The 14,928-nt window shown below is 46.0% G+C and overlaps 2 protein-coding genes across 2 annotated transcripts in view; both read right to left on the bottom strand.

Moving 5' to 3' along the window:
- LOC120060291 (T-lymphoma invasion and metastasis-inducing protein 2-like) overlaps positions 1-12,946 on the bottom strand; it is a 64,626-nt gene extending 51,680 nt beyond the window's left edge. The window contains exons 1-6 of the mRNA XM_039009481.1: positions 12,574-12,946; positions 7,310-7,787; positions 6,435-6,607; positions 4,838-5,062; positions 1,124-1,309; positions 865-1,011 (exon numbers count right to left, since the gene is read on the bottom strand). Of these exons, the coding sequence (XP_038865409.1) occupies positions 865-1,011; positions 1,124-1,309; positions 4,838-5,062; positions 6,435-6,607; positions 7,310-7,787; positions 12,574-12,861 (1,497 nt within the window). The 5' untranslated portion in view covers positions 12,862-12,946. The remainder of the gene's footprint in view (positions 1-864; positions 1,012-1,123; positions 1,310-4,837; positions 5,063-6,434; positions 6,608-7,309; positions 7,788-12,573) is intronic.
- On the bottom strand, positions 12,935-14,227 carry LOC120059983 (T-lymphoma invasion and metastasis-inducing protein 2-like). The gene is made up of 3 exons (XM_039009060.1): positions 14,134-14,227; positions 13,063-13,731; positions 12,935-12,952 (listed from the first exon to the last, which is right to left on the bottom strand). Exons 2-3 carry the CDS (start codon positions 13,723-13,725, stop codon positions 12,935-12,937), a joined length of 681 nt encoding a protein of 226 aa, XP_038864988.1. The 5' UTR covers positions 13,726-13,731; positions 14,134-14,227.
- Between the last annotated feature and the right edge of the window lie 701 nt (positions 14,228-14,928).

The raw sequence follows: 14,928 nt of genomic DNA, 5'->3' as shown, positions 1-14,928 counted from the left end.
ATAGCTTTTAATAATTCATGGTACAGAACTGTTCCTGCTCGTTGTGCGCTGTGAGCCACCTCGGCCTTCTGCGCTGTGAAACCAAACTGGGTCTCATTAGCTAGCCTGCTGGAGCTCCCAAACACACCACAATCAACATCACACACACACAGAGCCCTGCGGAGGTGGAGGGGTGACGAGAGTACTGGGAGCAGGGAAGACTCGGTTTAGTCTGCATTAAGAACACCTGGCCTCCTGTTTGGAAGAGCACTACAGAGAATCAGAAGCTGGCAGTTAGCAGCGTCTACATTATAGATGGGTGCTTAATGCTCCCTACAATCAAAGTCAGTCCATCAGTCAAAACCAGTAAGAGACATGGCCGTAGAAACATTTATGAATCCTCAAAGTGAAGCCTCCAGCTCAGATGCAACGCAAAATACTGTCTATATCAGAGAAAAGATTGTAGTGATGTTGTGACATTCACATGTACTGAAGTAAGCACTGACATCTTAATCTAGTGTACTACACCATTATCCAAATGCATTGGTTTTCATAATAGACTAGATCCTGGGAAGTAGGTCTGTTCCATGCCTTAGAAGACTCTTCTGGGCAGTACCTTCAGGGCATAGGGGGGTGGGAGCTGACAACATCAATAGATAATGAGCGTGTGGGGAAGAGTAATTACAACAACAACAACAAATATGAGCTTATTACCTTTAAAAAATGAAATCTTGTTTATGGGGTACAAATGCACACCAGGGCCCCATTTCAATTTTCTCTTAGAAATATGAAAAAGTCCTGCTTCAATTTCCTTGTAGGTGTGTGTGTGTTCTCTGTATGGGCATTTAGTGTGTCCTGTGTGTGCAGTATGTCCAGGTACCATACCTGTCCTGCAGACGGGCTCTTGTCGCGGCCCCTCTTAGTGAGATTGTCCAGGCCTTTGAGGGAGGAGAAGAGGCCTTTCTTGTTGCGTGATCTCTGGCTCAGGGACACAGAGCGCCTCCTCAGTGTGGCCTCATCCCTGGAACAGATCTGACGACATAACAGACATAACACACCGTCAGGACTAGGATCTACCTCTGCAGTCACAACCTGCTTCAACTTCAGTCTATATAGACACCCTCCATCCCAACCAGAGACTGACCAGTGCATGGAAGGAGGACACAGAGAAGATGCTCAGGCGTCCCAGGGCAGTCTTGGAGGGCCGGCTGGCTGCAGCCAACAGGCTCTTGGGGTTAGGCAGCTCGCCGCCCTGCAGGCTGGCCAGGTAACAGCGCATCCTGAACAGGTCCATGTTAAACTTCTCCAGGTTCTGCTCCCACTGCTGGATCTGTAGGAGGGAGGGTTGGAGAAATGAGGAGGGGAGAGAGGGGCGAAGGGAAGGGAAGAGGGGGAGAGATGGAGGGAGGGAGGTCAGAGAGAACATTTAGGGTGCATTCCATCAAGCTGGGATTGCTTACAGATGTGGTGGTGGTGGGAGTGGGGGGCAAAACCTGGTGCTGGTTGAGGGCAGTAAGGTTGATGATATAGTGAAGGAGGTTTGTAGTGTGTGTGTATCTTATTCTCTGCAATAAAAGTCATGGGAGGGGGTTGACGAGCACCAGACCACCTTATAACCCTCCCCCCTAAAAACACACACAACACACTCACCAACACGGAGAATGAACACATGCGTTGAGACCCTTTTTGCACCATGTACTGTAAAGTATGAGATGGTGCTTATTTGTAAGCTTGGGGGGTTCACTTTAATGAGAGAACTGTGGAGTTAAACGACTCTCTATACAGTTTACTTTTATAGTGCTAGTATGCAGAGAGTTCATTTACAATACAGACCAGTACGGAATCCACCCTCTCATTAACACTGATTCAGACTGATGGAATCCTTCATGGTAGGGGATGAGTTGGATAGGGGACCAGAACATTCCACCATCGAAACAGGACTGTAAAGACCAACAATGATCCTGTTGCACAATGATTTGTGTTCAGACAGAGCTAACACACGTAAAGGTTCAAACCAATAACATTATGAACACTATGCCCTTCTGGAGCCAATGTTAACCGGTGTACAGACATCTAGTGTATGGTCATGTGTCATTAATATAGCGTCATCCAAGGGTTAGAGTCTGAGCCGGGCTGTGTGGTCCTAAGTGTCATGCTTGGTAAATCCGCTGAGATAACCCTGTATCCCTACGGCTTCTCTAAGACTATTACAGTGGGGTATTCTGGGGGACAGGAGAGGATCATTTTAATTGGAGAGCAGGCATTACATTGTCAATTACAACTACAGCACCCGGTGTCACAGGAAGGCCAAGAAGATCATCAAGGACCTCAAGTCACCCGAAACACAGCCTGTTCACCCGCTACCATCTAGAAGGCAGAGACAATACAGGTGTATCAAAGCTGGGACCGAGAGACTGATAAACAGCTTCTATCTCCAGGCCATCAGACTGTTAAACAGCCACCACTAGCCGACCTCCGCCCAGTACCATGCCCTGAACCTTAGTCACTGTTACTAGACGGGTACAACCCGGTACTCAACCCTGCACCTTACAGACTGCTGGCCTATGTACAGAGTCATTGAGCACTGGTCACTTCAATAATGTTTACATACTGTTTTACCCACTTCATATGTATATGCTGTATTCTAGTCAAGGCTCATCCTATATAACTACTGCTGTACACACCTTTTCTATTCACATACTGTCCATAATGTTAATACACACACACACCTTTTCTATTTACATACTGTCCATAATGTTAATACATACACACCTTTTCTATTTACATACTGTCCATAATGTTAATACATACACACCTTTTCTATTTACATACTGTCCATAATGTTAATACATACACACCTTTTCTATTTACATACTGTCCATAATGTTTATACATACACACCTTTTCTATTTACATACTGTCCATAATATTTATACATACACACCTTTTCTATTTACATACTGTCCATAATGTTTATACATACACACCTTTTCTATTTACATACTGTCCATAATGTTTATACATACACACCTTTTCTATTTACATACTGTCCATAATATTTATACATACACACCTTTTCTATTTACATACTGTCCATAATATTTATACATACACACCTTTTCTATTTACATACTGTCCATACACACCACCATACACATATATATTTATATTCCGGACTCTGACATTGCTCATTCTGATATTTCTGAATTTGTCTTTTTCTTTTTTGTATTTGTGTGTATTGTTTAGTATTGTTAAGTATTACTGCACTGTTGGAGCTAGAAACATAAGCATTTCGCTGCGTCTGCAATAACATCTGAAAAATATGTGTACATGACCAATACAATTACATTTCAATTAGATGGACTCCTTTTCCCCCAGAGCAAAGACAGGAAGGTTATGGTTGATACGGTTTAATATTGGACACCGCATGGCCACAATTGGAAGCGCCACACACAAATCCATGTCTGATCGATTACATCTTATTTACATTCTGTCAGGCAATGTTAATCCATCATCATATCAAAGAAGCATGGCCATTATCAGATTGAGAACCAGAAAGAGGCTGGCATGGATGTGTGTGTGTGTGTGTGTGTGTTTGTCAATCTCTTTACCGCTGAAGGCATATTGTACCCATCTGGCCTTACAGCAATCCTATTTACTCCCATTTCAGTTCCATTAAGTGGCCGAAATTGGCCTTTTTTCTAAGACATACAGCCTCCTTTGACTTTCCCCCTCTCTCTTAATGATTGTACATGCCAACCTGAGTATGACTTCACTATGGAGGGGAATAGAGAGACTTCAAAAAGGCACTGATTTTGAGAAGGGGAGGGTAAACATCAAAGTGCCCTCTCATAGCCCAATCACCCCCATCCTAAATCCATCATCAGTCGTGGGCGCCCGTCTCAGGGCCTAACCCCGCCCTCTCCCCTCTGACCCTATCATTGGCTCCAGACCTCTCTGTCTCGAGGTGCTGTGATAGCTAACAGAAAACAGACACCAAGTCAGTTTGGAAGACAGACACTGCCCTCCATGTCATTCCCATTGGTCATGACAGCCATGAGCCATTCATCTTTTTCACAGCTATGTTACCTCATTGATAAGAATATTACAAAAACATAGCAATATCCACCTTCAGACAAAGCAAAATCCTGGATGTTGAGCTTTCATGTCTTGCAGTCAAGGTAGATGTCTTTGCACTCGCAACCTTCCAAACACAAACATCCAACCATCACAAACACCCCCCACAATGTTGCAAGTCCAAAATCACTATCTTCTAATTCAGAGTTGAAATGCTTTGAAGCAACCAGACCCACCTCCGAAGGAGGAATTACTGCACTATAAATCTGATATATACTCTTAAGTAGTTGGGACTGTTGAGGGGGCTGAAATGAGGGGTGGGCAAGCTAGCTTGGTGTTGAGTCTTTAGCCATCTCCATGGCTCACTACATTATATGTACAGGACAGTTTTAGCTGTGGGGAGAATCAGTGATTGGTCTGTTTTTCTCCTCAGGCAGGGTGTTAGAGGGGCTAATGTTGAGAGGTCATTGTATAGAACAACATCTGGAATCCCAATCTGATGCAATGGGAAGCAGCAGCCTGCCGCTCCTCTCCTCTGAGTATATGTTGGACAGCCATTAGCTACATTTAGGCTACTTCTCCCGCTTCCGAAAATAAGACATGGGATTTTAGTCGCGTGGGTTGATTCACAGCTCATATTTTTAGAGCTGCTAGATTCCTAACAAACACACTGAACAGAACAGACCATAGAACAGATCTGTCTGGGACACTAACCACTGCTTCACTGTGAGAACACACCACTATCAACATAACCTCTGATCATCATCTACCTCATCCTCACCTGGTTCTCGATGGCCTTCCTGTTCTTGGGATCACTGACAATGGACAGCTGCAGCTCAGCCATCTTCTTCATCTTACCGTCCATGTCTACCTTCTGCAGCAGGCCTCTGATCTGGCTCCTCAGCAGACGTACCGTGTCCTCCTTCCCATGGCGCTTAGCGAACAGAGAGGCACTTGCAGAGTGGATGGCTGTCACCCAGTTCTCCAAGTCTGTCTGGTTGCTAGCCTGAACACACAGAGGTGAAGGTAGGATATTAGATGGATGTTTGAGGTAAGACCATAAATGGTAAGACAAGATTAATACTGAAAGAGAATTCGTCCTCAATGGCTTATGTGATGGTATAAGCACTGCAAGATGCAGCGATGATAGCGATGCCATGAACGACATGCTTCCGGGTTGGGCTCTATATCTGAATGATTGACAGTTATAAGAGCAGAGCACTTTGCACCCATATTGTGTTCCCTATCTTCCTCATGGCATATTATCATCTTCATGCCAGATTTTCCCAATTTTCCCATCTATACGCGATTACGTAATTTCACAGTCAATACAGTCAATCTTGAAAGGATCATATAGCTTGACAAAAACGATTACATTATCAGAGGACATGGTATGAAATGTGATAGGAATATGAGGGAGAAGTGATTCATGTAGGACACATGAGGGAGAACACAGGCTTCTATGGTGCTTCATTTTATAGACTTAATGGTTTCCTGACCTCTTTAGAGTTTCAAGTGATGTTAAATCCACTTGACCATTTTATTAGCTTTACTCAGAACACCACAACTGGGATTTCATGCAATACCCTCAGAAAAGAGAAAACTAGTGAGGCCAAGTCAGGCCTTAAGTCTCTCTGCATCCAACAGTGGAAATAAGGTCAGCCATACAAACGGAAAAGCTCCAACTGGAGAGTTCAATTATAATCATTTACGAGCTAGAACCATTCAATTGATCTGCTAGATTATACAGTCTAATACACAAGTGTGTGTGATTGTATGTGTGTGACTATATTTGTAAAACATCTCCGTCCACTACTATACAGTGTGAATATGCCGAACAGTGCGTTTGTTCCCTATTGTTCGGCTGACACAGTCAGTGTAATCTAGCAGTAGACTACACCAATCTGCTTGGCTGCCCAAGCAGGAAGAGGCTATCAAACCAGGCTGCCACAGTAGCGCGGGACACGCTTTCCTTTCCAACGACAAAAAACATTCCCCACTAAGTAACAGCTTCTGCTCCTCATTTGTGTGTTGGATTGGCTGGAACACTAAGCATTTCAACAAGCAGAGCAAAGTGATGGGGGAAATCAGAGCACTAACGCCATGATGTGCTCATGAAGCTAACGCTAAGCTAACAACACGCTAACGCCAAGCCAATGCCGCACAGGCTCTAGGATGGAGGAACCACCAGCTGGACAGAACAATATAGTTGTAGTGGGACATTTATGAACACATGAAGATTTGCTGTAGCTATACAAACATATGGAATGTTTTTTCTGAAAAAACTGTGTCTACAGCATATCCATCCACTTGGGGATAAATACTGTGGACATCTACATTCTGTAGTTTGATAGTGAGTTTGAAGAGGTAGACCTCACCTGGAAGAGGTAGACATCTCCGTAGGTGTTGCTGAGACAGAAGACGTTCTCCTTCTTGGGGTGCTCAGGAATGGCCTGGACGATACAGTCCTCTGCAAACAGGGCGTAGCGTGGAGACAGCTCCTGCTCTGGAGAACCCTTACCATAGGTCTCATAGAACAACAAGGTACAACCTGGAGGAAGAGGTTGGTCATTAGAGGGAGGAAGAACACAGCTCAGAGGAATGTCCTCATAACCTGTCATTTATTTGTCTCTGCTGTTCTTCAGTCACTTACAGTAAAGTGGAAGGCTGAAGGACACACACACACACTCTCACGCTCCTGGCCTGAGGTTTATCTATTTAGCCGGTAAATGCAGCAGTAAAATTCCCTGTAAGCTTTTAGGATAGCAAAGGATCAGTGTACGATAAATGTAATGCACAGGCTAAGTAAAGGAGATGGACTCTGCAAAGGACACACTGTAGTCTTCCAGAAAAACCATGTGAAGAGCTGCTGCTGCCCTCTCTTAAGTGATATGTCTGGTTTTACTTCAACTTTAAATGTGATTTAAAGTTAGAAACGGACATTCCCCTCTGTCGCACAGCGTAAATTCCATTTCAGTTTATGTATTCAGCAAACAATGTAGTGGTTATATCTACTGAACCTGAGGATGTAATGCCTCCAACGCTAAAGTTCAAGTTACACTTTGACCTTTAGTTGCCCTATAAACCTCCTCACACCTTTAACTCACCTTTCAATGTGACCAAACCTATTAAGCATCAAGCTCAACTCCATTTCAGTGAGGTATTGAAGGTCCAATTCAATGTGTATATTGACTGGACTTTAGATTGCAATGTCACAAATCATCTTTCTCTCTGGCCACCCACGCCTACTCACCTTTCAGGGTGACCCAGTACTGTTTCCACTTCCTGCGTGTGACCAGCTCCAGCTTCCTTTCCTTGTGCAGGGTGAGGAGGGGTTTGAAGGAGAGCCAGCCGGCCCTGCGTACCACCCCCTGCTCCTTTTCAAAGAGCATGTCCAGCTGCTCCAGAGAGCCCCCTGCAGACTCACTGCTGCTCTCCCCCCCTTCTGTCCCCGTAGACGGGTCTCTCCTCTCACAGCCTCCCCCTGCTCCTCCACTACTGCCCTGCCCCATCCCTGTCTCCAGCTCCTGCATGAAGTTCTCATAGATGTTCTGGTGGAGGGCGTCACTGCTGTGGTGGAGGGCCCCTGCAGACTGGGCCCGGGAGGCCCCAACATTGCCAGGTCCGCCAGGGTACCACAGGCTGGATACCTGGGAGGGAGAGCTGGTGTCAGCTGTCAGGCCGTCCACTCCACTGTCAAAGGCCTCGCTGCCGTCCTTATACCTAGGCTCCTGGAAGGGCACAGAGATGAGAATAAGGTGAGGAGAGGGATGAAGTGAGAGTGTGAGGAGAGCGTAGGGAGAGAGGATGGGGTGATGGGAGTGTGAGAGGAGATGGTAGAGAGAGAGGGTGGGGGGAGACTGTGGAGTGAGAGTAGGGATGGGGGGGTGAGAGTAGGGAGAGCGGGTGGGGTGATGGGAGTGTGAGAGGAGATGGTAGAGAGAGAGGGTGGGGGGAGACTGGAGTGAGAGTAGGGATGGGGGGTGAGACTGTGGTGAAGTAGGGAGAGAGGGTGGGGGGAGAGTAGGGAGAGAGGGTAGGCGGAGACTTTGGGGTGAGGGTAGGATGAAGTGCGACTGAAGTTCTTGAGTCTGCGAGGACACCCTGGCTTCCTGATCTCAGTAGAAACACTACTTCATGTGATTGCGCTCTTTCAGGGGTAATGACATCCCACCTGCACTCCACTAGATTGCAACATCGATTCTCCCCTGGCAACTGGGTTGGGTGAACTTCAAACACAGTGTTCCAATGGCCTTCCAAAGCAACCCTTCCTCAGTCTCTCGCCGAGTCTACCCCCTCCTCTCACTGTCTGCCAACCTCTCCTTTCCTTTCATGTCCGTCAACCTCTCCCTTCTAGCCCTGTCCGTCAACCTCTCCCTTCCTTCCCTGTATGTCAGTCTTCCAAATCCTCCCCCAGTACCTCCCCTACTCTCAGTCTACCCTTTTTCCCCCTTAGTATCCCATAGTCTCTGCTTTCCTTCCCAATCCCCCTCTCCCTCAGTCTCCCGCCGTCTCCCCCAGCTGTTTTTCATTAGAACCTGGGCTGGGCCTGAGTGGCTGGCTTGGAGGGTGCAGCGCAGCGAGAGCTCTGAAGCCCAGGTGGAGGGCAACGAGAGCTGGAATTAGTCCTGGTTTGGGTCGACTCGTTGAAAAGAGGCTCAGTGGCCAGACTTTGTGATACATGGTGAAATATGGTTCATTGAGCCAATTGGAAGCTGGTGGTGATTAGGTGGCCATGGTGGAACTAGACCCAGCGGAGAACTCCAAACAGGGGCAGTACCAGGCCAGTGTGGACCCCTGAATCAGTTATGTGCTGGGCACCACAGAGTCACCAGAGTGCAGAGAGACCCAATGAATGTGTCAGCATGAAGCTATAACAACTCTGAATGTCTCCAACTAAACTATACAGAGCTCAGTTGGAAACATCACGCTCCAACATTTGCCCATGAAGAAGTTTGAGTCAGAACACTAAAAGAGACCGTTTATCTAAACAAATATCACTCTGCTCATTAGTATTCTGTTCTGAAGCCTGGGGTTGCCCAATGCCTACAGATACAAACATTTGATGTGTGGTAGAGTTTAACAGAGAATAGGGATGTGATTGCTACTCTGATTGACCAGAGCTTGTTGGGGTGTTTCTCATGGACCTTTGTAGCTTTGCTGGGAACCTGAACAACTTCAATCACAGTCCCTCAAAAGCCCCTGTCCTTCTCATTGAAAAGGTCAATAAGTTCAATACTGCATGGTCTCTCCCCAAACCCAACACATTGCAAGAGATTACCAGGGTTTAAGATAGTGTCGTGTCTTTGTCATCATTAAACTGAAGACTTACTTGTAGTTTATCAAATCAATTCTCTGTACTTATTACGTGATTAACTAATCAGGTAGATGTAATTAACTAGGATGTCGGGGCACCAAGAAAAATATTCAGATTACAAAGTAATAATTTTCCTAATATAACTTTCAGATATTTTAATATCTGATCAATTAGTCTTCTCATTAATGAATTATTCTTTACCTCACGTTAGTCTCATTCCAAACGTCGTAAATTGTTGGTTATCTGCACGAACCCAGTCTTCACTATGAGTCATCCATACATCAATTGTCTTAAATCATTTATTTACTAACTAAATAATCACAGAAATGCACAAACAAACAGTAGATATAGTTACAAGGAAATGATAGCGGATGTGCCCTAGTGGGCTAAACCGGCATCGCGGCTTGGTGGACAAAAGGGAAGTGGGGGTCGACTGAGATATAATTATCAACTTTGTAGTGTCTTTTAACAATTGAAATGCTAATACTTTGCACATGAACGCTCACTCATTCGGGAATAATTGCAATCAATATATATATATTTACACTCAGTGTGTCGTCTTGATCTCTGTTGGAAAGTTTGTTTTTGTTGGAGAGTTTGTCCGCCCTCTCTCTATCTCTGCCGTGGTTAGAATAGATAGTTCAGAGTAACATTCAGCAATGTTGTTATAGAGTATATGTTTCGGGGGTTGTCGGTCTTCGCGTTCAATGATACCGAATTCCTAGCTGCAAACTAGTAATTAGTATCAAAGATTTGTTCTTATTCTGTCGGTTAGATAGACTAAGAGTTTAACCACGTGGTATGGTTAAGTATTCAGCAAGAGAAATGCATGGTATCTACTCAAACCTTAGCCCTCTGTGATGAGGTACTGGTCATGATAAATTCCCAAGGTGGGGGTTATATTCGGGAGAGCAGAAAGGGGCTGTCCCACAATGCCAGATCAATGTCTGTGCTCATGGGGCGGGCCTCTGATTTAGTTAAACTCCAAAGGGAATTGGAGTTTCCTTCATTAAACAGTCTAAAATCACATTACATCATTTCACAAATAGTTTCATCTTTACTCATTCATCCCATACAACAATTAGATGCAAGTCCCACAACCGAGACTCTTGTATAAACAGGGTTATGGTAATGTGGCTGTATTGTCTCTCATGAGTTTCACAAAACTGTACCAAATGGACCAGTTCATAGCTGGCTACTTCACCGACCTTTTATACATTCTCCAGAACATGAATATTGTTCAGTTCTCAAGTTCTGTGAGATGGAAGAAGTTCCATTGTTCTCTATATGAAAACTCACTCTCTCTCTATACTGTCTGGCCATGAGGAAGAATCTCATCCAGGAATTTATGACCTGCCTAACAGCCGCCTGGGTGTAGGAGAGAGAGAGAGAGGGGAGGGGGGGGGGGGGGGGGTGCAGAGAGCGGGGGATGGTGCTCGCTGTACCCAAAGAGGGCAACGTCATGACAATAGGAACTAATTTAGAGTGCACGCTCTGGTCCCAAGAGAAGTTAACCCTCTTGTGCCAACGCCGGTTACACCCAGATATTTTACTTAGACCCTAATGCCCTATGAACGAGTACCTATCCATACAGTACACACTAGTGGATTGGGTCTCTGGAGAGGAGGACAGAGTGTTGAGTAGAAACCCAGAGCAGTGCCACCAAATCATAATCACCATGACGACCACATCATTAAGAGGGGTGGGGTTTCTAAATCTTCAGCTGGGAATTAGTTTCAGTAACAGAGATTTCATAGGCTTACAGTAATTATCTTGGAATGGTTTGAAAAGCATTTAAGTTTACAAGAGAATTAGGGCATAATGTATGATTTAAAGCCTCAAAGTCACGGAGGGCCACGTTTCAAGCCGTTTTTAAGCTAATTTGGGAATATCTAACACACATTTTTTAGTAATTAACTACTTAGTCATATTTTCTGCAACAAAAGCTATGTGATTACATTTATGGGGCTTAAATGCTCTAAATAAACTATTACAGACCCATAACACACATTTACACAAACACACTCTATCCAATGATTTGGCATACAAGTCATGGTTATTCTAATACTGTACAAAACAGTCTGGTGTCATTTTACAGGTCCGGTTCTCAGCTGTGTAACCCATACTGCAACACTGACCTGCTGTACATCATACAGACCTGCTGTCAACTGGTAGATAACATCTATTTTCAACCACTCACACAATATCTCAATGAAATGCATACGAGCTTGTACACTAGAGAAAAAAAATCACTGTTTCAATCTCCACTGTGTAACAACAATCATCTAGACCCAAACTGGAGGATATCGTCTGATCATAACAATGCACTCAACAGCAAATGATATACAATGGAGCTATGCTTCCAACACAGTGCATTCTACATATTCCTTTCATTGGCATGATGTTGCTAAAAACACTAAACTGACATGACCTCTTGTACCCACCCAGACGTAGTCATGGAATCTGCAGACCCCTTGGCTTTTCATCCTTCCTCTCCTTCCCTCTGTTTCATGCCTTATTCTCCGGTAGACGACTGCATCTCTAGTCCCTACACAATGCACCATCCGCTTCCCAAATTTCATTCCGCGGTACCCTGTGGTTCCCTGTACTCAGACAGCTGGTATTGTGGTACTCGGGATCGGGGACAACGTTGTGTTCCTGGTGAGACGACACTGACCAGTAACAGTCCCCAGCTAAGTAACTGTCAGAGAGTTGCTTTCTCTGCTGCCCCCCCTCCCTCACTAACATGGTTGGAACACTAGTCTGTGCCAAGCACTGGGAGACTCCAGAGTCATCATATTCTCCTGTGGAGCCAAGGAACTGCAGACAATCACATCTCAAAACAGGGAATTTACTAAGGAGATTAGACACACCTGATGCAGCTAAAGCAGTACCTCCATTACAGATTGACCACTAGATATATGATATGGCTACAGATCTAACTGCAAACACGCTGTAGGCCTACTGGTTGTACATAACAAGCCATGAAGATAGGGTGTATACAGATCTATGAAGGACAACATCAGTTTAGAACCTAAGCGGAAGCGTTTCCTTGCCACTGGCTCGGTTTGCTCATTGTTTAGTACTTTGTGACACTTTGTGACAAATGTTTCTGTTAACAAATAAAACAAATTTCATAGATTGAGCACTGGGACCCTGATCTAGAAACACAGACAACCCCGGATGACAGCCGCACTCACCTGTGTCTTCCTCTTCTTCCTGCTGAGACTTCCAGTCCAGTCGCTGAGGCGTCTCATGCGGCTCCTGACGGAGCCAGAGCCCTTCAGGGTGGAGACCTCTCCATTAGGCTGGGCCTTACGGCAGGGCAGGGTGTAGGTTGAGTACTGCGGGGCCTCTGGACACTGCTCCTCAGCAGGCACGTCCAGGGCCGAAACAAAGGAGGCTCGGTGCTGGATGTGATGGTAGTGAAGAGGGGATTCCCTGTACTGTGCCGACAGGTCCTTAGCTGTGGGGAAGGTGGCAGCCATACTGGGGTCCCTGTAGAGATCTGAGATGGACACAGGGGGAGACTGCTGGCCAAAGGCATCCAACTGGTCAGCCCTACGGTTTCCCATAGACCTACTGGAGGAACAGGACTGGTCCTGGTCGCAGAGCTCCGCGCTGGGCCCCCAGGGCGAGTCGTACCAAGAGCCCTCTGAGCTCAGCGAGCTGCCCTTGCTAGTCCTGGCGGTTGAGGTTGAGGCTGGCTGCGGAGCACCATGGTGGGCCTCAGGCCTGCTGCTGCCAGGCAGACTAGAGGTGGACTCCAGAGCGGGGGAGAACTTGAGCAGCTGCACTGGCCCAGATGCCTCATCTACCAGCAGACCACTGTTAGTGTTGGTGAACTCCACCCTCAGACTACCATCCTTCTTGATGACCACCCTGGGACTGCTCTGCTCCTCAAGCCCCTCCCCCTCTCCTCGCATCCTCTCTGGGGTCCTGTGTCCGTTTATAGCATAGTCGTTCAGATCCCCTGATGCTCTACTGTACAGGCTTCCCCTGCCCTCATAGGGGCAGCATCTATTCTCAGCTGGGAGGTGTGAGCAGCCTCTTGGTGGGGAGCCATGCCAGATATGGGAGTTTGGACTGCCCTTCACCCCCTTGGTGACGTAATCATAGTGTCTGGAGATGTACGGGTCTCCTCTCCTCTGCAGGGGGGAGAGGCATCCTCGACCAACAGCCCTGGCCTTGTACCCCGAGCCCCCCGGGCCACCTTTCCACCACGTATGGGGGGATAGAACCTCTTCTTTGTTTGAGCGGAACTTTAGTGAGTAGGGCTTTTGTTTCCCTGGGAAGATTAAGCTGGTGCCCTTGGACCCCTGAATGCTGTACTGGCTCTCAGAGTTTCCCATTGCGATCTGGAAGACAAAAGAGACTCAGGATGAAAAAGTCTAATAATTACAAAGACATCCTTTTCTTCTCATTTTACTCCTTTTCCAGGAAAGGTACCAAGGCGGCGGTATCACCAGTGTGACCAACAAGCTTTAAGCCTTCATGGCTGTTATGTGTGATGGATGTAGTATGTAGTGGCTTGGTTTTACATTGGTTTGTCAACTGTAATATGTTACTGAAGGCAACTATGGCGCACTTACTGTGATTTCATTGCATAATCGGTATAGTTGGCAATACTACATTAGCGTTAGCCTAACATTTTCCACTCCCTGCACCACTTAAACATGCTAAGACACTTACCTACAATCACTACCACTTATAAAAGCAATGTTAATAATCGCTGATAGGAGACAGAATCTGAGACTCACCTGTGTGTTCTAAAGTCTCAGTCTCGTCTCAGAGTTCCTTCAGTGGGCATGGTGGTCCTGGATTCCTCTGCTCTCAGGCAACCCTCTCTCCTCCTGCTGCACAGCCAGGACCATCTGAGGAACATACAAAGGAGAGCGGTTGGGTTAGGTAGCGATTGGGTTATCACTATGGAAACACAGCTCTGTTAACTGCCTGTGACAACCCCCAATGTTTGATAACAGGTGTTGCAATTAGGGCTGAGTCATAATCTGGTGTTCAGTAGAGCTTTGGTATTTTAGTGGTTAAGAAGAGGACACCCAGCCAATGATCAGAGGACTACTTTCCATTAAGGTTTCTGAGGAACAGATTCTTTGCAAAATCCACAATGTATGTTTCCAAGAGGAACACCACCACATGGCTACTGTACCTCATCCTGTACCTCATCCTGTACCTCATCCTGTACCTCATCCTGTACCTCATCCTGTACCTCATCCTGTACCTCATCCGGAGAGAGGACATTCTTGGTATACTAAAATTGAATTACAACTACAAGCTTTCCCTGTCAAAGGCATATACAGTACAGAAATACAGTGCTTCCATGTGTTAGGCTCAAACCTGCACCAGGTTTCCATCACAGTGATCCTGAAGGAGTCAGCCCAGGTCTGTCTCTGCTGTGCCACTCTGTCTCCATGACTACTGTAGAAACGCACTCCTCTCCTCTGACTCAAAATCCCTTTTATATTCCTCTCCAACCTAAACATTACTCACATTTTTCCTACTCTGCAGAACTCAATGACGTCTTCTTTGATCGGTTG

This window comes from Salvelinus namaycush, chromosome 15 (assembly GCF_016432855.1).
Source record: "Salvelinus namaycush isolate Seneca chromosome 15, SaNama_1.0, whole genome shotgun sequence".
NCBI lineage: Eukaryota > Metazoa > Chordata > Actinopteri > Salmoniformes > Salmonidae > Salvelinus > Salvelinus namaycush.
Note: the sequence above shows the minus strand (reverse complement) of the source record. Positions and strands in the feature narration are given on the sequence as shown.